This window comes from Phocoena sinus, chromosome 15, assembly GCF_008692025.1.
Source record: "Phocoena sinus isolate mPhoSin1 chromosome 15, mPhoSin1.pri, whole genome shotgun sequence".
NCBI classification, from domain to species: domain Eukaryota; kingdom Metazoa; phylum Chordata; class Mammalia; order Artiodactyla; family Phocoenidae; genus Phocoena; species Phocoena sinus.
In genome coordinates, this window is record NC_045777.1 from 23,821,450 (window position 1) to 23,846,751 (window position 25,302).

The window sequence follows — 25,302 nt, forward strand, 5'->3', positions numbered from 1 at the left end:
GCATAATGCTTTCAAGGTTCATCCTTATTGTTCTACGGGTCTGGCTCTTCAACCTTAATGGTTCAGCTCAAATGTCATTTTCTCAGTGAGGCCCTCCATGACCACCTTGTCCAAAGAGGCCTCCTTTGAATCACTCTCAGTTACATCGTCCTATTTATTTCCTTTACAGCCCTTATCACAACCGGTAATTATCTCACTTATTTTGTGTCTGCTCTGCCACTAGAACTCCATGACTGTCATGTTCACCGTTGTGCCACACCTTTCTGTTGGTCAAATGTCAGCACCTAGGCAGGGCCCGGTGCAAAGAAGTGCCAAAGAGCAGGTCAATGTGAATGAATAAATCAATGCTGCCTCTTCTTCCTTGCCCAGAACCACCCTCCGTACCTGCTCCTTTAACTTCTGAACCTTCATGTCCTGCCTCAGCCGCTCCAGTTGTTGGCTGGCATCTGCCAGCTCCTTCTGGGTCTGCAGCAGTGTCTCCAGGAGGGACACCCTCTCCTTCTCTGTTTCAAGCTGCATCTGTGGAGGGGCAGGAGGGCGAGGGCGTGTTGGGTTAGGGGTCACCATGCTCACCCACTAGGCCACAAACACACGCCAGCTGCTCTAGGGCTCTTCTAGCAAATGGGGTGGGGGCTGAGGGCGAAGGAAGGTCTGGACCCACTGACTGAGAGCCAGGAAGTACGAAGATTGCTGCTGGTTTGCAAGCTGACAGGATGTGGTAAACGACAGCCCTCCCTCAGGAAGTAGGACATGCCGCCGGCCGTGCAGCTAACGGTACCGATCACCTGCTCATGGGGAACAGAGTGGGAAGCTACATTCTCTTCTGGAAGCCCCTGCAGCACCACCCTCGGGAGTGGGAAAGGAAGTGGCCCAAGGTAGGGGGATCACAGGGTGGACGTGCAGCCCAGTCCTCCCAGCTGCCCACCTGGCACAGGGCGCTCTCGGCCTCGGCCTGTTCTTCTGCCCTCTGTGTCCGCATGGCCTCCGTTTCTGCCTGCTGTTCCCTCAGCCTCGTTTCCAGCTCCATTTTCTCCCTCTCCAGGCTCTCCAGAGCCTTATCCAGTTCCTGCTGGTGCCAGGAGCGCTCTCTCTCCTGGCCGTACAAAGGAAGCACCGTTAGAGCCGAGGGGGTGAGGAGAGGAGGCAGAAGGAGAACCGGGTTAGGGCAAGAAGCCTACTGCTCACCAGCTGTGTGACCTTGGTGCCTCACGTGACAAGCCTGCTTCCTCATCTGCGAGGTGAGGCTAATCATCCTGCCTTGCCCATCTCGCCAAATTTTATGAGGATCAAATGAGATTTATTAAAAAAAAATCAAATGGTATAATACATGGAAAAGTGTTTTCTAAAGCACAACTGTCCCTCATATAAGCTACAAATATCTGTTATTTTAAAGCAAGCACATCATGGTTGGTGGTTGTAACAGCGAACTGAGGGGGCGGACTCGCTCTCTGCTGTCCCCACTCCCCTGCTCAGGGTGACAGGATTAGCCTCCCAAAAAGCCAGGCCGAGCCTGTCTCCTATACGATACAAGAGCGTTAGGATGGGGCATCCCGGTCCTCCCAGAGGTCCATCAGTGACCGACACCCTCCCTGATCTCCTAGACGAATCCAGCCCCTCTATTAGGATCTCAGGATGGTGGTGAAGGGCACTGGAGCCAGGCTGCCTAGGTTACACTCTTTACCCCAGTACTACTAGTGTGACCTCAGTTCATTTCTATTGCATCTCTGTGCCTCAGTTTCCTCATCTATAAAAACGGGGACAGGGAATTCCCTGGCAGTCCAGTGGTTAGGACTCTGCCAAGGGCCTGGGTTCAATCCCTGGTCAGGGAACTAGGATCCTGCATGCTGTGTAGCGTGGCCAAAAAACAAAAAACTAACAGACTCTCGAGAGTTATGTGGGCTTTCAACCCTTGCAATCAGTAGGGAGATCATAAAGTCAGACAATCAGAAGTCAGGGGGATTATCTGACTGAGAAGAAAGGAAAAGACGGAAGAGACTTTCCCATGATTCAGGTGTGGCCATGAGATGGTCAGTCCTTCCACGGATACCAAGTCTACATCAGGTGGTAACACATCATTCAGAAGTTTTATAGCTTCATTTACTTGTAGGGTTTTCAGTGGGTGGTATGCCTGATTCTTGCTGGGAAACTGAACTGCCTCTGGACACTGGTCATTCAATAAATATTTTGAAGTACCTACTATAATCTAGGCACATAATTCTAAAAAGAGGCAAACTTTTGGCTACCATCTTGCCAACAAGTCTGCCTTGTAATAACTATCAAATCACAAATACACACAAAACACAAGTCAACTTCCATTTCCAGAAATCTGACAAACAAACTCTCTGAACCCTCCACCTGTAAAAGGGCAAAACAAACTAACAAACAAAAAAAAAGCCAATTTAACTATTAAGTATATATCTTAATGTATCACTGAGCCAGCAGGAAAATAATGAAAATTTCATTGGAGCCAAAATCAAAGCAATACTTGTGATCTAAAGAGGTAAATGAGCACAGAACAGGCTTTCCACTGGAGGTATTTGCTTTACCTAATAACCTTGAAATTCATTTTCTGGCAATGTGGGCAAAGAAAACAGAAAACAAAGGGTGGGGAGCCTGACAGGAGACATAAGGCTGGACCTCCAAAGGGCTATCTGGGGTCAGGAAACTATGGCATATGGGCCAAACCTGGCCCCGTGAGCTAAGAGTGGTTTTTATGCTTTTAATGGTTGATAAGAAGTCAAAAGAAGAATAAGACTTTGTGACATGTGAAAATTATATGAAATTTAGTTTCAATGTCCATACATAAAGTTTTATCGGAACACAGCCATGCTCATTTACATACATGTCGTTTACAGCTGCTTTTGCACTAGAGCGGCAGAGAAGAGTGAGTGTGACAGAGACTGTATGGTCTGCAAGGCCCAATGTGGCTCTTCAGAAAAACACCCACCCATCCCTGGGCTACAGTCCTCAGTAAATGGATAAACCTGAGAGAGGGAGAAAAGGGGAAGAAAAAGGGAGAGAGAAAAAGTTGGGGAGAGAGAAAACAAAACACTGTACAGAAGGGAATAGCAAGAAAATTTGTTTTAACCTTCACAAAGGGCTATATATATATATATATCACTTGAGAATTCATAACCATAGGCTGGTGTTCATGTGGGTTCAGGGCCTGAATGTGGCCCAAAAACTTTAAACAGAAATTGTACTTTAAGGTGGTTCTGGGATGCTAGTCCTTCAGCTTCCTCAGAGAAGCAAAAGCAAATCTCTGAGGAAAATCTCCTTTGCCTCAGGCCTAAAAGGATTCCCACAGAAAAATTTCCAGAGAACATGAGTTCAGAGTCAGGAATCACAAAACACTTAGGGGTCAAGGTCATCAGTGAGAGCCAAGGGAAACAACATATAACAGAGATCCAAAAAGATTTTAGGTGTTGGAATTATTAGACAGCATAAAAGTATGTTTCATGTGTTTAAAGAATAAAAGAGGGACTGCAAATATAAATTATGGAGAAGACACTAAAAAATGACCAAGAAGATTTGAAAAAATAACCAAACAGAATGTTGAGAAATAAAATATTTAATAAATAAAATTTAAAACTTGGTGAATAGATTATAAAGCAGATTAGACACAGTTGAAAAGGGAAATTAGTGAATAGAAGAGGGATCTGAAGAAATATCACCCAGAATACAGTGTAGAAAAAGTACACATGAAAAATCTAAGACAGAAAGTTAAGATACCTGAAGGTTACACCAAGTTCTAACATACAACTAATTAGAGGCTTCTCAATACCAACAATGGAATAATCAGTGTGCTGACAGAAAATAATGGTTACCTTACAATTTGTACCTGAATTTTATACCCAGTGAAACTATCTTTCAAGAATAAAAGTGGGAGGGATAAATTAGGAGTTTGGGATTAACATATATACCTACTATATATAAAATAGATAACAAAGACCTATTATATAGCACAGGGAACTATACTCAATACTTTGTAATAACCTATAAGGGAAAAGAATCTGCAAAAAAAAAGACATAATATATATATATATAACCGAATCACTTTGCTGTACACCTGAAACTAACACAACATTGTAAATCAACTATACTTCAATAAAAAATAAAATTAAAAAAAGGAAAAAGCTATAAAAAAGAAGTAAAATAGACATTTTCAGACAATTAACTACCAACATACCCTCACCAAAGGAAATTCTACTTCAAGGAAAACAAATCCAGATAGAAAGCCTGACACGCAAGGAGGAATGGTGAGCAAAAAAACCTCGTAAAATTTTCAGTGTATCTAAACAATTATTGACTGTATAAAATAATCAAAACACATAATGTATGGTGTTAACAACTAGTAATAACTAAACACAATGACTAATACAGTTGATAGGTTGGGAGGAGTGAATGCAGGTAAAATGTTCTCTGGTCCTTGTGTCATTCAGGAAAAGGGTAAATATATTGATTAACTTCAGATTTTATTAAGTATGTATTTTAAAATATTAAAGAACAACTAAAAGAATAAAAAGTAGAGTACCTATCATCCAAAGTAGTAGAGAGGAAAAAAGAAGTGAGAAAAGAATACAATTTAATAATCCGATATAACCCTCTAAAAGAAGTTAAAAAAGGTGAATTCTCCTCCCCAAAAGGTGTAAAAAGGCAAGAGAGGGCTTCCCTGGTGGCGCAGTGGTTGAGAGTCTGCCTGCCAATGCAGGGGACAGGGGTTCGTGCCCCGGTGCGGGAAGATCCCACATGCCGCGGAGCGGCTGGGCCCATGAGCCATGGCCACTGAGCCTGCGCGTCCAGAGCCTGTGCTCCGCAATGGGAGAGGCCACAACAGTGAGAGGCCCGCATACCACAAAAAAAAAAAAAAAAAAAAGGCAAAAGAAATAGCATAAGATGGTGGAAATAAATCCAAATATGCCTATAATCACAATAAAAGCAAATGGACTAAATTAAATAATTAAAAGACAAAAGAAACACAGTTCTGAATTGGGCAATAATAGGTCCAAGGCATTCCTCTGCTCCCTTTACACCCTGGGGCCAGTTTATCGATCCTAAATCCCAGGATCCACTCTTAAGTCTCTATACATACAGAAACAACAACAACAATAATACCTAACACAAATATAGAGCTTACTGTATACCAGGAACTATTATTAGTGTTTTCCATACATTAACTCATTTACTAGCTAGAAGCTGGATTTTGCACCATGGTGACCAACCAGACTAGTCCTGTTCAGATTTCACTTTTATAAGCAGGAATACCTGCTGCTGTCTGTCTCTCCCATCCCCTAGCCACAACCACCACCTACCCATTTCTCCTGGAGCCGGTTCACCTCCTCCTCATGGGCTGACTTCAGCTGCTGCAGGGCAGCCTGCTCCTCTTGCTCAGCCTGGGCCAGCTGTCTGGCTGCCGCATCCCGTGCCTGCTCTGCCCGGCTCCGTTCAGTGTCCAGTTCCAGCTGCAGGCACTTCACTTCCCCTAAGATGCCAGGGATGGGATCTTGTCTCTGAGGCTCTGTCCTCCATCTTTCACCCCTCTCCCCAGACCTCATGAGGAACTCCCATCTCAGAGGCCCTGGGCCTGGCTCTAATAGCTTCCCACTGTCTTCCAAGCTTTCAACATCCCTGTGGAATGAAGTGCGCCCATCCAAGTTGGGTTCTTACCTTGGATTACTTCCTTGGCTTGAGTGACGGTTTGAATCTGGACCTCCAGCTGCCCCTTGGTGACCTCTATCAGAGAATTTTGTTGCTGGGCCTCAAACAGACTGCTCTCCAGTAGCTCCTTGGCTGAGCTGTCAGGTTCAGGAATTGGGAGAGTTCTTACCCATCAAGCCCCTTCCTTAAGAGGAACTGGGTTCTAACTACTGGTCACCAAGAGAGAATATGGGGGCGGGGAGGCAATTACAAATTCATAACTCATTTAGGCCCCATATACTTTGGGCAAGGAACTTAGGTTGGCTCCCCCTTGCCTTGTAAAGCTCTCTCTGCCCTTGGCAGAACCAGGTCCAGACCCTACCTGAGCCCCAGCAGTTGTTCAGAGAGGTCCTGCCGGTCCCGCTCCACAGCCTGCAGCCGCACCTCGAGAGACGCCTTTTCCCGCGCTAGAGCCTCCTTCTCCTGGACTTCCCGGGCAAGCGCCTCTTCCTGTCGCTTTGCCTCCTGATGCAGCTGCTCCACCCGAGCTAAGGCTGCCTCCTGCTGGTGATGTGCCTGAGGGGAAGAACTGATGGGATACAGAGGGAGGCAGGATCCCCCCAGGGCTGCTATCACCAGATTAGGGCCATGGGCTCCTCAGATTCTGGACCCAGCTCTGTGAGCCTTGAGCACTGCCCACTCACACCAAGTACCATTTATCTATTCCCCTGATCAACCTACAGAGTCCCCAGCCCAGGAAACAGGCTCTCCTTTGAGCAATACCCTGTGCTACGGCTGCAAGAGATCTACCTCTAAGGAGCTTTTAGTCTTAAGGAGAGGTAAGACACACACATAATACCAGGAAGAAAGTGATCAGTGCCCTGAGAAAAAGGCTCTGAGAAGGGAGATTATGTATAATTACTAGGGCAATAAGATGCTTGGTAGAGAAGAAAGATGACCTTTGAGCTGGGGCACTGGTTCAGAAAAAACTCAGAGCCCCTTGCTATGTGTTACACACTGGACTAAAAGCTGGAGTTATAAAAACAAGTAAGACATAGTCTTGCCTTCAAGGAGCTTTTGGTCTAATGGTGGAGACACATAAACACAGATAATTATAATACAGTATGAAGGGAGTGGTGGTTGAATAAATACAATGTATTATCAGAAAACACAGGAGAGGCATCTAATTCAAACTGATGGATGTGAAGCAATGAAGGATCAGTGAAGGATTCCTCTAGGAATTCTTTTAAAAAAACTGGAAGACATACCCCCAACTAGTAACACTGGTCATTTCTAGGAAGTGAGATTTTCCCTTCCTGAATCATTTCTGTAGTGCTTTCATTTTTTACAGTGAGCATGTATGTACAACGAGCATGTACAGTGAGCATCCTTAATGGGATGGTAGCAGTTTTGTCTTCTCACCTCACTTAGTTTCTCTTGAATTTCTTCCTTCTCATCTTGCATGCCCCTGAGATCTGCCTGCAGCTCAGCCCTGGTCTCCTCCACTTTCTGCAGCTGAGCCTCCAGGTGGGTGTTCTTTTCCCACAGGGCTTCCTTGTTCCTCTCGGCCTCTGTCAGGCCCACCTGCAAAGTGTTTCTCGCCTGCTCTGCTGCTTCCATCCTCCTGCACACAGACTGGTTCTCCTGTTCTAACTACTGGCCAAAAAGGGAAGGACATCAAAGACAAAGGGTTACGGTTTAGAGATGAAGTGCTGAGACAGAAATCCAAGTGAGATATGAATCTGTTCTCCACAGATGAACACAGGAGTGCTTACGAGAGAGGAGGACTATGCACACATTTGGTCTGGGGTCTTTACTCCAGGTACTAGATGGGTTGATGCTGGGGACAGAGAGAAAAAAGGCAAAATCCTGCTCTTAAAGAATTCAGAATAAGGGAACATACAACATTTCTGGGGGTCAAGGGAATGGGGTAGTGAAGAGATGTGTTAAATCTGTAACCTCTAGAGAAAATTCTGAGACTTGGGCTCTTCAACAGATCCTTTTCTGTGATTGCTGTTATCTCATACAACAGGATTAAAACCCAGTCTTCCTTCCAGAGGACATGGGCCTAGCCCTGATGATTTTACCCTAAAGCCCAAAGGTAGTTCTGCTGCAGATGTGGGAGGGGTCTATTTTTAATGGCTGAGCCCGGGCCTTGTAATCTTTGCTCTCCTTTGCACTATAAATGTTCCTTTTGCTCATTCCAGGACTACATTTGGGAGCTGATCTGTCTTGGGCTGATCCATTTAAGAACTGTTCCTTGTTACAGGCATCAGCTTTGTCTGTCTCTCCCTTGCCCTCGGTCGGGGTCCAGCCCTACCCTGTGGATCAGAGAAATCTTTGCTCACCTGGAGAAGCTGCTGGTTCAGCCCAACTTTATCTAAGGCCAAAGCCTCATTTAAGGCACTGAGTTTGACAGCTGCAGCCCGAAGATCAGCTACCTCAGCCTTCAGGCTGTTCTCAGAACTTGACAGCTCCACAATAGACTGTTCTGCCTAAAAGCAGAGAGTTAGAGTTTCATTTTCCAGTTTTCCTGCAACAGTGAACAGCTCACATCCCCAACATCTGCTGCTTTCCTTGTACAGAGATCAGTTAACACTTCATTCCTTCCCTTACATTCTGAACAACTTTTCCCTTCATTTCTTCATTCACTTACCCATTCATTTGTTGAAGAGTAAGAGAGGAACTCACATTACAGAGGCACAGACATCAGGATGTATAAGCAACTACAACTGGGATGACACCATAGCCAATGTAAGCACAAAGTGCTCTGGGAACTCAAAGAAAGCATTAATTCAATTTGAGAGAATCAAAAATGCTTGGTAGAAGAGTCGACAGTTAAGTTGGGTACTGACAGATGAGGAACAGTTTGCGGTTAAAAGGGGAGGAAAGTAGCAGTCCAAGCAAAGGGAAAAGTACATACAAAGTATTAAAATCACGAAAGAACGGGTAAAACTGAGAATGCAATTAGTGCTATGTGGCAGGAACGAAGGTATATGAGGCGTTAGAACAGGGATCTGGAGTGAAGAGGAGGCTAGAAACAGTTTGGGGCAGGTGGCAGAGGGCTTTGCATGTGGTACCAAGGAGCTGGGAAGCCAATGAATGGTTTTAGGAAAGAGACTGACATGACCAGATTGACATTTTAGAAAACCATTCAAATTGCAATACAGAGAGTCTGTTTGGAGGGACAGAACCCAAAAGCAGTAACTAGGCATTGAGGCAAGAAACAGGAAGGGCCATGACTTGCAGGATGAAGAACGAGGCAGGCTGTGCGCCTTTTTCCTGGAGACACAACTTTCCAAGCCGCCCGCCCCACCCAGCCAGCGAGGGGGAGGGCCACGCACCCTGGCCAGTGCGGCGGTCACTTCTGTTTGCTCTTGTCTCAGCAACTCCCCTTCCAGGCGACTGGACTCCAGGGCTTCCCGAAGGGTGATCACTTCACTGAGCGACTCTGACTGTTTGGCTTCTAGGCCCGCCAGCGTCTCCTGACTAAGACGGGAAACAGAAGGGGGCTAGAGGAAATCTCAGGGAATGGCCACACCCCAGAAGATAACAGGAATGCAATTGCTTTTGCGATGCAAAAGAATGAAGGTGGTCTCTAAAAACTGATAAGGAGAGGTCTCCAAGACACATAACATGAAAAAAGCAAGGCGCAGAACAGTATACATGGTGTACTATCTTTTATGCAAGAAATTGGGGGAAATAAGGATATATGCATTTATTGCATAAAGCAGCACTAGACATATTAATAAGAAATTAATTTAAATGGTTACAAACAGAAGGAAGGAATATGGGATGAATGAAGCCGAGGGAAGTAGTACTTTCTCTTTGCATACCTTTTAAAATAGTTTTGACTTTTGAATCATGTAAATAGGTGCATTATCGAGTCACACAAATTAAATTTAAAAACATAAAACTATCTTTGTGGATTGTCTCTCCTTTTCCTTAGTAGAGGAGAGACCACTCCTTGTGCAAGTCATGATCTTTAGAGCAGTCATTCAAGATTCCATTATTCATGCCTATTAGGCAGAAGGAGCTAGGGAACAGGTGAGGAGGGGATGCATCAAAGATGAAGAAGAGGGCTTCCCTGGTGGCGCAGTGGTTGAGGGTCCGCCTGCCAATGCAGGGGACACGGGTTCGTGCCCCGGTCCGGGAAGATCCCACATGCCACGGAACGGCTAGGCCCGTGAGCCATGGCTGCTGAGCCTGCGCGTCCGGAGCCTGTGCTCCACAACGGGAGAGGTCACAACAGTGACAGGCCCACGTACCGCAAAAAATAAATTAAAAAAAAAAAAAAAAAAAAAGATGAAGAAGATACAGGGACTTTCCTGGTGGTCCAGTGGTAAAGAATCCACCTTCCAATGCAGGGGACATGGGTTCGATCCCTGGTCAGGGAACTAAGATCCCACATGCCGTGGGGCAACTAAACCCGTGCGCCACAACTACTGAGCCTGCGTGCCTCAACTAGAGAGCCCACGTGCCACAAACTACAGAGCCCATGTGCTCTGGAGCCTGTGCGCCACAACTAGAGGGAGAAAACCCGCACACCACAACTAGAGGGAAGCCCGGGCGCCACAAGAAAAGATCCTGCATGCTGCAATGAAGATCCCGCATGCCGCAACTAAGACATGATGCAGCCAAAATTGAAAAAAGAAATATAGCCCCTGCTACCAGGTGCTGAAGACTTACCATATGTCAGGCTCTGTGCTGGCATTTTGCAAAACACTGCTTTAACCTCCCCAAAGACTCTTCAAGGGAAATATTATCAGCCCCATTTTACAAATAATCTGTCCAAGTGGCAGAGCCATAATTTAAACCAAGCTTCTGCCCAGCTCTAAAGTCCTTGCTTTTTCTATGACATGGTATCGGGGAATTTACAAATGAGCTGGGTCCCTGTACTCTGAAATTCCCTTCCTTGACCAGCTCATTTCCCATTACTTCCCAGGATCAGTCCTACAGTTTGGCCAGCCCGGCCTCCTCTGAACATGCCATGAACGTTCCTGACTCCTTTTCTTTGCTAATCTGTTCCTTTAGCCCTTGTCCCACTCTCTACCAATCGAAATATGTCAAGGCCCAGCTCAACGGCTACCCTCTCCTCCATGAAGCTTTCAATAATTAACTGTTACTCCTATTCTCCCAGAGGACCTAGCTTGAAGCTCTTTTTTAGCTCATACTTCATCTGGCCAAGGTTTACTTGTCTGACTTCCCCATTACACTGCAAACTGCTTGAGATCAGAGCCTGTGTCTTATTTATTTCTGTACCCGCCACGGGGCCTCGGCCCTCCTGGGTGTTCAGCAATGCTTGGATGAACTTTCTGTTTTCATCCTCCTGCAAAGGACGGAGCAGTAAGCTAATCTGAACCCACCGAACACCAGGCTTCAATTTACTCCACTTTCTAAGAGCGGGGAGGGGCTGTCACACGCACGCACAGGCGCTCCCGTTCACGGATGGCCAGGTGCAGCTCCTCCCGCTGCTCCTCCTTCTCGCCCTGAGCACAGTCGCCCTGCAGCTGAAGCTCCATGTTTGTCCTCCGCAGTCGCCACGCCTCCTGCTCCAGCACCTCCAGCTGCTGCTGCAGCTCCTCCCTGGTCTTCTGCAGGAGCTCTCGCTCCCTGGAAGGAGACCGGACATGAACAGAAACCCTGGAACCTAAAAGCCCTCCTGGAAGCAGACAGCACAGGGTCAAAGGAGAGAGGTTTATGTTTCCTTTAAATATCTCATCTTCCCTTTTGAGCAGGAAACTGTTTTTTTTTTTTATCACAAAGACCCAAAACTGAGTGAGCAGGAACCAGCAGAACACAAAGCAAGGAGGCCCTGAGCAGCTGTGGGTCTAGGGAAGAAAAGGGTCAGCCAACCAAACACATGGGCTGGGCGGGGACTGAGCCTGGGAGGAAGCGGGGGATGGACAGCTCCCGCTCACCTGCTGAGAGAGTCCACCTCCCCCTGCAGGTCCACAGTCTGCCCTGCCAGGGTGTCCCGCTCCCCGGTGAGCTGCTGTAGCCGCTGTCTCAGGGCCTCACCCTCCTCCTCCCACTGATGATGCTGCTGCTGCAAGGAGCTCACGGCTTCCTGGCAGCCTGACAGCTGCTGCCTTAGGTCCTGCGGAGGGAGAGCATCAGAAGTGAGGTGGTGAACAAGAGCGCAGGGCAGAGGAGGGATGTCATAAGCCTGAAAGTAGGGCTGGGCAAGCGGGTTGGGGGCTGGTGCAACAAAAGGAAGCTACGAAAAGAGATGAGACCAGTCGAGGAGACAGAGCATCAGAGATGACTGGGTTCTGTGGCTTCCAGAGTGTCAGAGTCCATCATCTTCAAATGTAAAATGGTGGGGGTGGTAAGTGTGGCTGGGACCCTTAGAATTGGGGAACGCTTACCCACACTCCCCTGGGGCTCCACGTTGCACAGTGCTGTGTAAAGACTGCATCAAAGTGGAGCGTGCCAGTGGCACGGAGAGTGTGCCTGCTCCCCACGAGCACAACTGGGCAGACACAGAGATTCTAATGGGCACTTTGGGGTGTTGACAAAACACCTTGTGACTGGTCAATGTAGCAAAAGGGGCAGTCTGGGCTAGGAGGGTACCTGGGGCCCAAGTCAGTTTAGACACCCATCCCTGTGGCTGAGGAGCAGTGCTGGGGTTCTCACCTGCACAGCCTGGCGTCTCTGAGTCAGCACTGAACGCACCAGAGAAAGAGCCTTGTCTGGCTGCTGGGAATCAAACTGGGAGGAGAAGCCACTAGGGTCCAACTCCAAGGAGCTCTCATGACCAGAGGCTTGGGCCATATTGTCCTCCTCTTCTACCATGGCCTGAAATCCAACACAGCAGGGTCACCATCCTACTGACCAAGGCCTAGAATCCATGTAGAGGACTAACATGCCAGCCTGGACAAACCTGATGTTTTCTCTCTCAGGTCCTCTCCCTGGGGGGTGGGAGGAGGGTATCTTAAGAGCCAAAAAGGTTGGTTCCTTCAACTCCTCAAACCAACTCTTCCCCTTCGGTCACCCAAACCTAGAATGAGCAACAAGACTAGCACCCCTTGAACACCCAAGGAATAAATGAAGGAAGAAGAGGTTGCTGAGGTAGCAAAGGCCAGGATCCAGCCGCTGCCGGAGAACTGCAGCTAGCAGTAAGAGAGAGGGCATTTCAGCAGGCAGTGCCAGCACACGAAAGCTTAGCTACTCCTCAGGGTTCCAGTCTTCAAATGTACTCAGACAATTCCTTCCCACAAGACCCTAAATCCAGACTCCTCTAGGCGCACCTGAGAGGACGGGGAGGTCTGGGGAGGGTGAGGTTGGACCGGTTACTGTGAACCGGAGGCTTACCAGTACCTGGGTTATGTCCTTGATCATTTGCTGTAAAGACAGCTTCTCTTCTTGGGCATTCCTACTTAGAGATGCCTCGTGTTCCATTAATTCTGCGTGATTTGCCTCCTGGACAAGGAACCAAATAGAGCCTATGAGCCAAACTCTCAGAAGAGAATTTATCATTCCAGGCCCCAAATTAACCAGAGTCTCATTCTGTCTATTCTGTCAATCCCACTTTTCCCCTGACCACACGTGAATGCTAACACTGTCCCAGGATTCTGAATACAATGTGATGTGGTGATTAAGAATTCAGATTAAGGGATTAAGAGCTCCAAATTAGACTGCCTAGATAAGATTTCTTGCACTATCACTTACTAGTTTGGTAACCTTAGGCAACTCCTTCTTTGAGCTTCCTTCTCTTTAAAATAGGACTAAGGGACTTCCCCGGTGGTGCAGTGGTTAAGAATCCGCCTGCCAATGCGGGGGACAAGGGTTTGAGCCCCGGTCTGGAAAGATCCCACGTGCCGCGGAGCAACTAAGCCCATGTGCCACAACTACTGAAGCCCATGCACCTAGACCCTGTGCTCTGCAACAAGAGAAGCCACCGCAATGAGAAGCCCGTGCACCACAACGAAGAGTAGCCCCCACTTACTGCAACTAGAGAAAGCCTGTGCACAGCAACGAAGACCCAACGCAGCCAAAAATTTTAAAAAAATGGAAAAACTTGAAAAATAAAATAAAATAGGAATAATTAACAGCAACTACTTTATAGATTTGTTTTGAGGCTTGAATGAAAAAACTGCATGTAAATTACTCAACACAGTGTCTGTCAGAAAGCAAATGTTCATTAAATGTGAGCTATCATTGGATGAAGGATGGTTGCTGTCTCTGAACAGCAAATTGGCACTTGAGACTTAAAGCCAGAGGAACCTCTAGCCCCAAGGTCAGCAATAAATTTGAACTCTCAAAATGTCCCCTCCTCCTTCTTACCTTATTGTGCTAGTGAAGGCTTAAAGACGCAGATTTGCAGCTATGTTTTTTTTTGGCCTATATAAAATTTGAACCAACATTTGTAAATTGAGAGATTTTTCTGAGCTGAGAAATTCATAAAAATTCATAAAAATCTGAATTTCTGGCTTCTCTCAAAAAGTTAACATATGGGCCACACCAGCCCCCATCCCTAGATGGCAATAATTTACTGAAGTTGAATAGAGGATGCCTCCTCCAGATGGGACATATATTCTTCAGGGTCCTGCAGTCCTCACTACTCCTCACTGTTTCCTTACTATTGAGATCAAGTGTTCCCTGTTATACTGGAAACTAAATATGATAGCACTGGAAAATCAGAATTCTTATAGCTGAACTCACTTCATTCATTTATATTACCTGGGCCCTGCGGACATCTGAATTTGCAAATTCCTGAACAAAAAGAAACCAAGGGCTTCCCTGGTGACGCAGTGGTTGAGAGTCCGCCTGCCGATGCAAGGGACACGGGTTCCTGCCCCGGTCCGGGAAGATCCCACATGCCACGGAGCGGCTGCGCCCATGAGCCATGGCCGCTGAGCCTGCGCGTCCAGAGCCTGTGCTCCGCAACAGGAGAGGCCACAACAGTGAGAGGCCCGTGTACCGCAAAAAAGAAAAAAAAGAAACCAAAAAGGCATAAGCATGTCTAGCCCCCAGCTGATCCTAGCTTGGATGAGAAGACTAGGGATATGTATGTGGATAGGGGTGCAGGATTTGCCTAAAATCAGAGATCTGAAAATTCCCAGAGATGAAAGGAAACGTGCAATCAAGCCAGAGGTTCTAACTTCCAACCTTAGAGAATCCCTTTGATAACAATCCTGGCAGATGTTAAGCCAGTGACACAAACCTCACTCCTTCATTAGACAGACTGTTCAACTACCGAGCAGCTCCAGCTGCTCTACCACCCTGTAACTTCCAGTCACTGGCAGTGATTGTGCCCCGCTGGCAAACATTAAACAAGCCAACTCTCTTCCCTGGTGTCAGTCCTTCAGTTATGTGAAGGCAGCCATCATGTCTTCCTCAAGCCCTCCTTCTCCAGGCTAACCACATTCATGCTCCTCAGGTGTTTCCCGTCTGACTAGGTTTTGAATCTCTCCAAACATCCCCCGCTCCTACTTGGTTAGTGTGCCTCTTCATGTGTGTCTCACTCTCTCAGAGGAGGACACACTGCATGCACGCACTGCTGTAGTTTCCCTAGGAATATAGTAGGGACAGTAGACAGCTAATGTTTATTAAATGGATAAAAGAATGAGTTAAATAATTTTCAGATTCAACCAAAATTAATTTTTTAGCTTTAGGGGATTTCATCAAGGAACATTTAACTGGTATCCTGAACTCTCTGTCCATAAAGGACAGGAATCTACAGGCCCACTCCCAACTCTCCCAGAACAAAGGATCACGTACCAGGATCTCCATCGTCTCTCTCAGAGCCTTTACCATCTTTTCATAATCTTCATTTTGCTTCTGAGACTGCGTCAGTAGAGCAGAGAGCTCGGTCACCCTGAAGAGAAGAGCATAGCACAGTTACCTGGGAACCCACTGATGTGGACAGAGCTATGCAGCACACCCTAACCCAAGCCAGACACCCCCACTGCCGCCCCCCCAGAGTCCCTTGGGTGCCCCCAGCCCCTGCACTCCCTGAATACATGATGCTATAGCCTTGAACTCGGGGAGGGGGAGCCAAAAGCCACTCAGACGCATGCAAGGATTTATCACATCTCAAGACTGGAACACGTGTTTGGGGGCCCAAGAGCTGAAGGAAAGCCCTGGACCAGGCCCTTCCAGACCCCACTTGATCTTGAAGTCAAGCGCCCTGAAGCCAACAAGAACATCAGAATTGCCACATGGGATAGTCCCAAGGTCCCTCAAGCCCAAGGTTCTAACTCTGATAGAGAAAAAGGAGGGGCAAATTGGGAAAGATTATGGTTAACCACCCTGATACTAACCTCAAAGTTCAGGGAAATCACCAGGCATCTTTATCACCTAACACCATATCCTGGAGCTCAGTACCTGGTGTTATATAAGTAGCTAAATAAATATTTCTTGAATGAAGTTATCAAGGAGCTTAATTTTTTATTTCAAAGTCTTCATAATTTTATTCTGTATCATCTTTAAGAGCTTTAACTCACTGTATGGTCATTCATTTAGCTATTGTATGATTCAACAAACATTTACTAAGTGTCTACTATATCGCAGGTGAAGTGCAAAGCACTAGAACACAAAACTTACTAAGACATGGTCTCTGTTCTTGTGCTTCCCAGTGCCTTCACAACCCAAACAAAACAAACTGCAATTTACACACACCACCAATAGGTGGTGACACAACCCTAGCCATGGGGTATAAACTGAACTTTGCCCCAAGATTCAAACGGAGCTCTTTGTTTATGTCCCTGCCCTTATCATTTTTAAAAAATCTATTTTATTATAATCCAAAAAATAAAAGAGCCTAGCCAAAAAAACCCGAAACAAAACTAAATAATCAATGAGACCAATGTAACAAGCACGTCAAAAGACCATAGGGGGAACTTCCCTGGTGGCGCAGTGGTTAAGAATCTGCCTGCCAATGCAGGTGACACAGGTTCGAGCCCAGGTCCAGGAAGATCACACATGCCGCGGAGCAACTAAGCCTGTGTGCAACTACTGAGCCTACGTTCTGGAGCCCGTGAGCCACAACCACTGAACCCACAAGCCACAACAACTGAGCCCACATGCCACAACTACTGAAGCCCGCACGCCTAGAGCCCATGCTCTTCAGCAAGAGAAGCCACCGCAATAAGAAGCCCGTGCACCGCAACAAAGAGTAGCCCCTGCTCGCCGCAACTAGAGAAAGCCCGCGTGCAGCAATGAAGACCCAACGCAGCCAAAAATAAATAAATTTATTTAAAAAAAAATGTATATAACAACAAAAAATGACCACATGGGGGCACAGTAATGTAACAGGCTATCAAGGTCATAGAAGAGGTGACATTTAACTATGCCTTAAAGGATAAGGCAGAGAGAGAAGGGAGAGAGGCATTCCAGGCTAAGGCCAGCATCTACAAAGGCAGGGAACATGGAAGAACTTGGCTGTTCTGGGAATGGCAAATAGTTTGGTATTGATAGAGGAGAGTCACAGCCAGCTCTGTAAGTCAACAGGACAGAAACTGAGCTGCAAGATAGTCTGAGGGCAGAGGGCAGTGACACAGCCCCAGCTGTGGCACTGGGTTTCAAACTAGACTCCCTCTGGCACATCTCCTTCCCCTCTTGTGGGAGGAATGCTCTTCAAATCTCCCCCACCTATCTTGACTCCCTAAAGGAGTCAAGTTTCTCTTAGTGAACCCCTCCTAGGACCCAGGCCATCTCACCGATCCTGAAGCTCAGCCTTCTCCAGATGCCCTTGACTCTTCAGCTGTGTTAACTCCTGACTCCTTTCATGGGCTTCCTTCTCCAGCTCCTGGGTCCTGGCTAGTAGCAGCATCAACTGGGATGGCTCGCTCCCATTCAGTCTCCCAGATCCATCAGATTCCCGGGACTGTGGTGCTCCCACAGTCAGGCGCAGACAACAGGTCAACAGGGAACCTGAAAGCCTCACATGCTCAGCCTTGAGCTCCGTCAGGTCTCTGAGTACAAGAAAAGAGCAGACTCCAACAGGGACCAGGAACAGGAAAGGGAGCGTGGAGGTCACGCCCAGGGAAGCCTGAGGAGCAGGTCTAGGAAAAGTCATCTCAATCCAACAATCCAACAACTCCATCCCTCCCCACCAACTCTTCCACCTCTGCTTTTCCCCCACAACCTGATTCCCTTCTATAGCAGCCCACTGTCATGCGAATAGAGTTGGTAGGTAGGGGCAAACCTCCTCCCGTCATACCTCCACACTGACCTGTCAGTGGCTGACTTCATTTCCAGGAAGTGGCGACGGAAGGTCACCACCTCCCGCCACAGACTGAGAAGGCGACCATGCTCCCCTTTCAGGTAGCCCTTGAAGAACTGTGTGTTCAGAAACCAAGGTCATATCAAAGGGCAGAGGACATCTTTTGCCAACACAGGAGTCTTGGATTCCTCCTGACTATTGGGGGGGAAGTGGAGGGCCTTAAAGGAGATAGCTTATGAATGGGTGTCTATGTTCAGGCGATGCTGAAGTGTTTAATAAAGTTAGCAGTGGGATTCAAGAGGTCAAAGGGCCTAGGATGGTATATGGCCTTCTTTGAGCTAGATTAGAAAAGGATAAACAGTAGCTGCTCAACAAATGGGAGCTATTACCATCATCACCACAGACTTATAATGATGATTAAATGATATAACGTATGTAAATCATCTAACATAATGCCTAACACAGAGCAACGGCCCAGGAAACATTAGTTTCCTTTAACTGGGATCTGAAAATTTCTTCCCCATTCAATTTCAACAGCTACCTCCTTAGCATCTAGATTGCAGACTTCCAGATGAGGGGGGTCAGTAAACTTTAAGATCCATCTAAAACCTATGCAGGAACAGAGTTGTTTTGAGTGTCATGCTACCTGCCAGCAAAACCTCGACTGGGCAGGTAAGAACAGAACTAAGGTGACAGCCCAAGCAGGGCAGAGCTGCCAGCATGAGCAGTAAGGACGGCCAGAGACTTTAACAAACAGCTCAGTTTCCATCCAGGTCCTGAAGTTAACCCCTTCCGGCACTGACCAGGCAGCGCCCAGACTGCAAGTCCTCCTCTCACCATTCCCGCCCACTGTTTCTCTTACCTCCTGCTCCATCTGCCACTGGCTCTCCTTCCTCATTAGCTCATCCCGGGCCCGGCTCCAGTCTACTGTCAATTTTTCCACATCTTCCCGAAGCGCTTTATTCACCACGTCAGCTTTTTCCATGTGCAGCCGAAGCTGGGTGTTCACCTCCGCTAGACTCTCACACCTGCACTGGGGAGGGGTAGGAGCAAGTACTAAACAAAGGTCTGAGCCAACCCTTGGACCTCTTGGAGTAAGATGACAACCACTGGAACTTTCCACTGCCAGGAACTGGAGGGCTAAGGCTGAAGTCCTTGGTTCTAATCCATGTTAGCCCTCGAGACAGAGGTTTTCCACCAACCTTCTCTACCTGCCTGCCAACCACCCAGGCCAGAAAGTTGGGGTCCATCACCTCTGTTGCTCCTCCTCCAATCGGGTTAGCAGCTGTTCCAGGTTTGGCTCCTCCACACTTTCCCACCTCTGAGGGACCGGTCCCTTAGCCAGACAAAAGCAAGCTTTCAATTACCTTCAACGAGAACATCCCGCAGACCAATTCCCGGATGCCCCCTTCTACTGCAGCCTGCTTATTGTTTTTTTTTTTTTTATGCGTTACGCGGGCCTCTCACTGTTGTGGCCTCTCCCGTCGCGGAGGACAGGCTCCGGACGCGCAGGCTCAGCGGCCATGGCTCACGGGCCCAGCCGCTCCGCGGCATGTGGGATCCTCCCAGACCGGGGCACGAACCCGTGTCCCCTGCATCGGCAGGCGGACTCTCAACCACTGCGCCACCAGGGAAGCCCTGCTTATTGTTTTTAAAGTTCATCCGTTTATATTTATTTTTATTTTTGGCCACACCGAGCAGCTTGTGGGATCTTAGTGCCCCCAACCAAAGATAACCCCACCACCACCCCTCAGCAGTGAAAGCGCAGAGTCCTAACCACTGGACTGCCAGGGAATTCCCCAGCTTTTTTTTTTTTTTTTTTGCGGTACGCAAGCATGTGGGATCTTCTTGGACTGGGGCACGAACCCGTGTCCCCTGCATTGGCAGGCGGACTCTCAATCACTGCGCCACCAGGGAAGCCCAGCTTTTTTTTTTATTCTTTCTCCCCTTTGTTAGCAATATGTCTCTTTTCTCAATCACTGCATTCCTCAAGTAAACCCACTGCATCCCTCTCTCCAAACGTAAACCAGTGATTTCTCGTGAAAGATGGCATTTGGTAGTGAAAAGAACTTTTGACCTAAGAAGCATAAAATACAGCTTTCACTAATGGTCTTGGCTTCTACTACACTAATTTTTGGACCTTGGGAAGTTATAACATCTCTAAGCCACAAAGTCTTCAGCTCCAAAATGAAGGTGATATCATTCCCCTGAAAAGTTGCTTTGCAGGTTAAGTGACGTAATTCTATGACAATGCCTAAGGGTGACTGGCCTACATAGAACGGTACATAGTTAAGTCTCGTCCTTTCCTTCCTCTGAGAGAACTCTTCCGAGGGTAATGTGAGAAGATGCTGAGAGGGAGCTGGAAGAAAGGCAGATAGGTTTTTGAAAGCCAGTTCTACCCAGCCCACAGCACAAAGAAATCTCTCTGTCACAAATACGGTTTTTTCAGGCCTGCAAAGGCACACATCTCTCCAAGACAGATAAACACTGACACCTCCTGGAGGAAAAATGCATCTCTTCTCTCGGATTCCACACCCCTTCCAATCTGGTAATATTAAGTCTCCTAAAGCTCATTTTGTCCTTACAGAGCCTGGGGTTGGAGTCTGATGGGGCAGGAATAGCTAGGTCCTGTGAAGGTATCTGATGAAGCTCTCAGGGGCTGACGAAAGAACGGCTTCTTCCAAACACCGCCTTATCACACCCCAGCCTCCCTCAGTCGGCAAATGAGGCCTAACTATACTCTCTGAGGGCTCAGGAGGAGCACAGAAGAGCCTCACTCACCCCAGTGGCTTCCAGCCGCTTCTCCAGCTCTTGGCACCAACTCCGGTACTGCAACACCTGGGGCAAACAGAGCAGGACACGGCAATGGGCACGGCTGGTACCAACAGCCCAAAGCAAAGGTCCCCAAGGGTCGTGGGCAAATGCGCTGTGAATGAGGGACTGGGTGATGACAGTGAAGTGAGGCCATAACATCTTACAGTTTCCATTTGGTCATTTAATCATATGTTCTCTACAGCTCTTGTATTGGAGAAGGAAGTTCATGGGCTTTGGAACCGGAAAACCTAGGATCAGGTCCTAGCTCTAGACTAGGAGAGCAAACCTAGACAACTAACTGACCCCTCATGAAGGTCACCTTTGAAAGGGACATCGTAGATGGCTGGTGGAGAAGTTGCAGACATCAAAGGAGAGCTGTTTAGGACATTCCCACCACGTGGCTCCATCTTCTGCAAACCTCATCCCGCTTCAGTCCCCAGCCCCAAGTGTTCTCCTCCTTCCCCTTCCTGAAAGGGCAGCTGCCTCACCTTGGCCTGCAGCTTCTTCACGAGGGTTGCTTGCCTTTGCTGAGCCTCCTGGGAACTCTTCAGCTTCCGCCAGGAAGCTGCTTGGTTCTCTGCCATCTGCTGCTGTAGCGCCAGCACTTGCTCCTCCAGCACCAGCTGCAGTGACCGGGGCTTCATATTGTTCAACCCAGGGCCCCCTGTCTCCATGGGGGCACCAGACAGTAAGTCCACAGGTCCCTATGCAGCCAGAGGCTGTTCGCTCCCAGCAGGCTCTCTAATCATTGCTGTGTCCCTTGGACCTCCTCTTGAGCTGGGGACTAAAGCACACAGTGGAGTTGAAAGAACTCCCTAGATGACTCAAATTTATTCAGCAAATACTCATTAAGTTCTGTAAAATTGGGTTGGACAAAGTACAGTACTCCTCAAAGCTTTTCAAATACTAAGATGGACCTAATCTCTAAAGGGGGGGGGGACGTGATGAGCATCATTTCCCAAATTTATTGGACCATGACACAAGTTCACAGGACTAGTGTTTCTTGGCATGACTTTTGTAACTCTGCACTCGACCAAGAGCTCCTAGTTTACCATTGCATCCCTAGTGCCTGGCACAGTGCCTAATAAACATCTGCTGAATGAATCACTGAAGGTGATTTTAGGCTAGCAGGGGAGATGGACACAATTACAATACAACGTGGTCTGTGCAGTAATAACAGAGACATCACAGGATACTATGGGAAGACAAAAGAAGGACATTTAACCCAACCTGTGGGGCTGTGAACAGTGTGAATCATCATCATCAGAATTAATACTTGTTAAGTGTTTCTATGGGTCAGTCACTTGAAGTGCTTTACACATACCATGTCATTTTGGCATCACAAGAATCTTGAAACCTTCCAGTGCTTTCCTATCATACTTCAGCATTGGTACTATTTTAACTTTACACATGGATGAGGAAACTGAGGCTTACGAAGGCTAAGCCTTAGCTGAGAAATCAGAAAGGTTAAACAATTTGTCCTAGTTCATACAGTTGGCATTTGGTTGACTAGGGATTTGAATACAAGCAATCTGACTCTCTGACAGAGAGTAGCAGGCATTTCAGGCAGGGGAACCAAAAAACAGAGGGAAGAAGGAGCCAGCTTCAGCAGGATGGCAAACCCTCCTCATCCACCAGGAGATGGGCCAGCACAGGGCAATGGGGGCAGGTGAGGGAGGCCAGCCTAACCAGTGACTTCAGAGACACCCAGGAGACGGGAAGGCAAGATGATCAAGGGTTTGGGGTGCTAGTCCAAGTTCTGTCTCTAATGGGCTCTAGGACCTCGAGCACGCCACTTCCTCAGGCTCCTCATCCAAAAATGAGGGTGCCCAGCTCCATGACCTCTGAGTTTCTTAGGCCTGTAAAACACACGATAACCTGGGGGCAGAGGAGGGGGGTAGAGTTCTCTCATCTTATCAGTCCTGAGACACCCATCATCAGGTTTGAGGAGTATCTGTATTTCCAGCTACCTATCAAGAAAATGGTCTATTAGAGCTGCCTTCTTGGCAGCATCAGTCTCATAATCTGAAGAAAATGGCATATACAGCAAATGCCAATGTAACATTTGCACATACAGTGGGAGTTTCAGGGGCCCCATGTCCCTTTAATGCACCAAACTGTTGATCTTCTACATCCTGGCTCTAATGCCACGTCCTATCAGGTCCTCCCAGATGTATCCAGGAATAATTTATCAGTTTTATAGCCATATATACAATATATATCAATTTATATTTAATGTATAGAGAGGATGTCTATGTTACATCTTACCACTACTATTTGTCTATCTTCTCCACTAATTTGTGAGTTCCTCAAAGGCAGGAGCTAATTCATTTTGGTCATTAGTAGCTCGTCAACAATGCATAATGAAGAAATGCATGTGGGCCTCACTCCTGGCAGATCTAAACCCTTGGCCAGAGGTTACAAATGTAGCCTGCGGGTTCTTTTCAATCATTGTGTGGCCTATACGATGGTTTTTAAGAACTTAAGTTAGGTGCCAACATTTACCATTGGCAAAATACATATAAAAATTCGTATTTCTGGCTCCTTTGGATAATCAGCATATCTAGTGACCCCTGACCCACATTCCCACAAGGTGACAATAGGCTGCAGTGAAACAGTGTCTGCCCCCTTTAGATAAGGCATATGCTCTCCAGTTCACCTTAGATTCAGGCCCCTGCCCTCTCCCTCACACCGATAGCAGATTTTAGTTGTCATGTCATTGCACTTGTGCTATTGTTTTTCTTATAACAGAGTTACAGAGGAAAACTCAGCTTACTAATCACCTCCTGGGCAACTGCAGATACCCGGGTTTGCTGAGCTTGTACTAGACAGTAAGGAAAGGGCATAAAGTAGGAAGAGTACAGTGGCACCAGTAAAGGCATAGTGGCACCAACACTCCAGGATGCCTCTTCCTAGCTGATCAACTGGGTTAGTACTTCCAGTGTCCTCCCTTTCTGCCCTTCCTTTCCACCACAGCTGTGAAATGCTGGCTCAATCTCTCTCTTCTGGTTGGAGGCACAAACCTGCTGGGAAGTAGCTCTTACCGACAACACGACTAACAACAAGAGTAGCTCTGAGATGCTTCAAGGGACTTGAAGAGCCTTTTCTCCCCGAACACTGTGAGGGATGGGCCAGGCTTTTGCAGAGTCTCAGAGGCCCCAAAGGCTCCCTCACACTCCTTTGAATCCCTACCCCCAAAAGCATTCGGTTAAACCCCATGAAATTGCCGATATCTGCCCTTTTTATAACCTAACAAAATAATTTCATGTAATTCAACCTAATATAATAATATTATATATATTTATAATCATATATTTATATATATTATACAAACCTAATATATAAGCAGCCCTCTCATAGTTCCTGGAATTCTATTAAATCCTCTTTTATTCTTTTTATTTATTTATTTGTGGCCATGCCTCGTGGCTTGCAACATCTTAGTTTGATCTGCGCCCCCTGCAGTGGAAGCTCAAGAGTCCTAACCACTGGACTGGCAGGGAATTCTCTAAATCCTCTTTTAGAATAAGGCTGTTGTTAATGTGTATACATTATTTTAGAAAATGATAGTAATACCTCAGTAAAAAAATGGAATTATATTAGAATTATATGATTATTTTACTTTAGCAGATAATTTAAAAATTTTAGAGCTATTTAAAAATTTAGTCCAACCCTCTCATTTTACAGATAAGGAAACTGAGGCTTACAGAGATTAAGTAACTTCATTTTGTTCATATTTTATTGGTATGCCCCATTTACTTCAAAAATGATGCGAAATTGTAGCAAATGTACCATACTAATGTAAGATGTTACTAACGGGGAAACTGGGTGCAGGGTATATAGGAACTTGCTGTACTATGCAAGTTCTGTAAATCTAAAATTGTTCTAAAGAATAAAGTTTATTTAAAAAATGACTTGAATTGTTTTATGATTAACGCCCCCACCCCGCCAAAAAAAAAAAAAAAAAAACAGGAATAAAAAGATGGAGGGAACAGAGAAAAATTACACCAGGAATTTTTCTGAAATTGAGATTCAGTTCTGAGCTTCCTCAAGACACAGTTCAGCACCTTTCATTAACACACTGTCAGATCAGCCAGAGAATAAATAAACTAGCATAGCTCCAAAAGAAAGGTAGGTTTCAATGGCCCTCAGGAAAGGAAAAGGTCAGTAGCTGGCAAATGGTAACAGACTGAATTGCATTCAATGAGAATAATGGATGTCAGTCTGCTCTGTAAACTGTAAACCACTGAATAGATGTTATCATTACCACAGGAAAAGGAAAAAGATTCACTTCTTTTATACGTTAATTTATCCTGTAAACACTCATGAATTCCAGCTTAGCATCAGGTAACTGGCCACAGTGATACAGAAATGAGGAAGACTGACTTCCTACTTTTGCTAGGAACCAGACTGGGAAGGGCAGTGACCTCTGAACCTAGGGTGAAGAGTGAGACAAGAGTGACATAAATTATATATTTTGTCTCATCTCATCCAAATTCTTCCAAAAGGAGTATTTAAATAAATTTAAAATAGCAGCAACACCACCTAAACTTGAAGTAGAGGTGTAAATGTTGCAAGGACTAAGAGGAGAACTGGTATTATTAAACAGAATTTGTCACTTAAAGCAAAAAAGAAAAAACACGTGAGGGCACAGATATTTTATTTCCTGAGAAAAGAAACTA

At 46.6% G+C, this 25,302-nt stretch overlaps 1 protein-coding gene across 8 annotated transcripts in view; it reads right to left on the reverse strand.

Annotated features, from left to right (window-relative positions):
- The window catches only part of CEP250 (centrosomal protein 250), a 45,889-nt gene that overhangs the window by 17,144 nt on the left and 3,443 nt on the right, over nucleotides 1–25,302 (reverse strand). For 2 of the 8 annotated variants that reach the window (XM_032605152.1, XM_032605153.1), the window contains exons 2-20: nucleotides 21,112–21,407; nucleotides 20,591–20,647; nucleotides 19,063–19,145; nucleotides 18,672–18,837; nucleotides 17,819–17,925; nucleotides 17,304–17,558; nucleotides 15,364–15,460; nucleotides 12,955–13,062; nucleotides 12,277–12,438; nucleotides 11,559–11,737; nucleotides 11,068–11,250; nucleotides 8,982–9,126; nucleotides 7,986–8,132; nucleotides 7,060–7,290; nucleotides 6,020–6,213; nucleotides 5,668–5,795; nucleotides 5,313–5,482; nucleotides 926–1,093; nucleotides 385–519 (exon numbers count right to left, since the gene is read on the reverse strand). In XM_032605152.1, the coding sequence (XP_032461043.1) occupies nucleotides 385–519; nucleotides 926–1,093; nucleotides 5,313–5,482; nucleotides 5,668–5,795; nucleotides 6,020–6,213; nucleotides 7,060–7,290; nucleotides 7,986–8,132; nucleotides 8,982–9,126; nucleotides 11,068–11,250; nucleotides 11,559–11,737; nucleotides 12,277–12,438; nucleotides 12,955–13,062; nucleotides 15,364–15,460; nucleotides 17,304–17,558; nucleotides 17,819–17,925; nucleotides 18,672–18,837; nucleotides 19,063–19,145; nucleotides 20,591–20,647; nucleotides 21,112–21,297 (2,901 nt within the window). In that variant the 5' untranslated portion in view covers nucleotides 21,298–21,407. Of the gene's footprint in view, nucleotides 1–384; nucleotides 520–925; nucleotides 1,094–5,312; nucleotides 5,483–5,667; nucleotides 5,796–6,019; nucleotides 6,214–7,059; nucleotides 7,294–7,412; nucleotides 7,478–7,985; nucleotides 8,432–8,981; nucleotides 9,127–11,067; nucleotides 11,251–11,558; nucleotides 11,738–12,276; nucleotides 12,439–12,523; nucleotides 12,605–12,954; nucleotides 13,063–15,363; nucleotides 15,461–17,303; nucleotides 17,559–17,818; nucleotides 17,926–18,671; nucleotides 18,838–19,062; nucleotides 19,146–20,590; nucleotides 20,648–21,111; nucleotides 21,408–25,302 lie in introns of those variants that run through there. The other 6 variants (XM_032605154.1, XM_032605157.1, XM_032605155.1 and 3 more) reach the window with 6 other exon arrangements.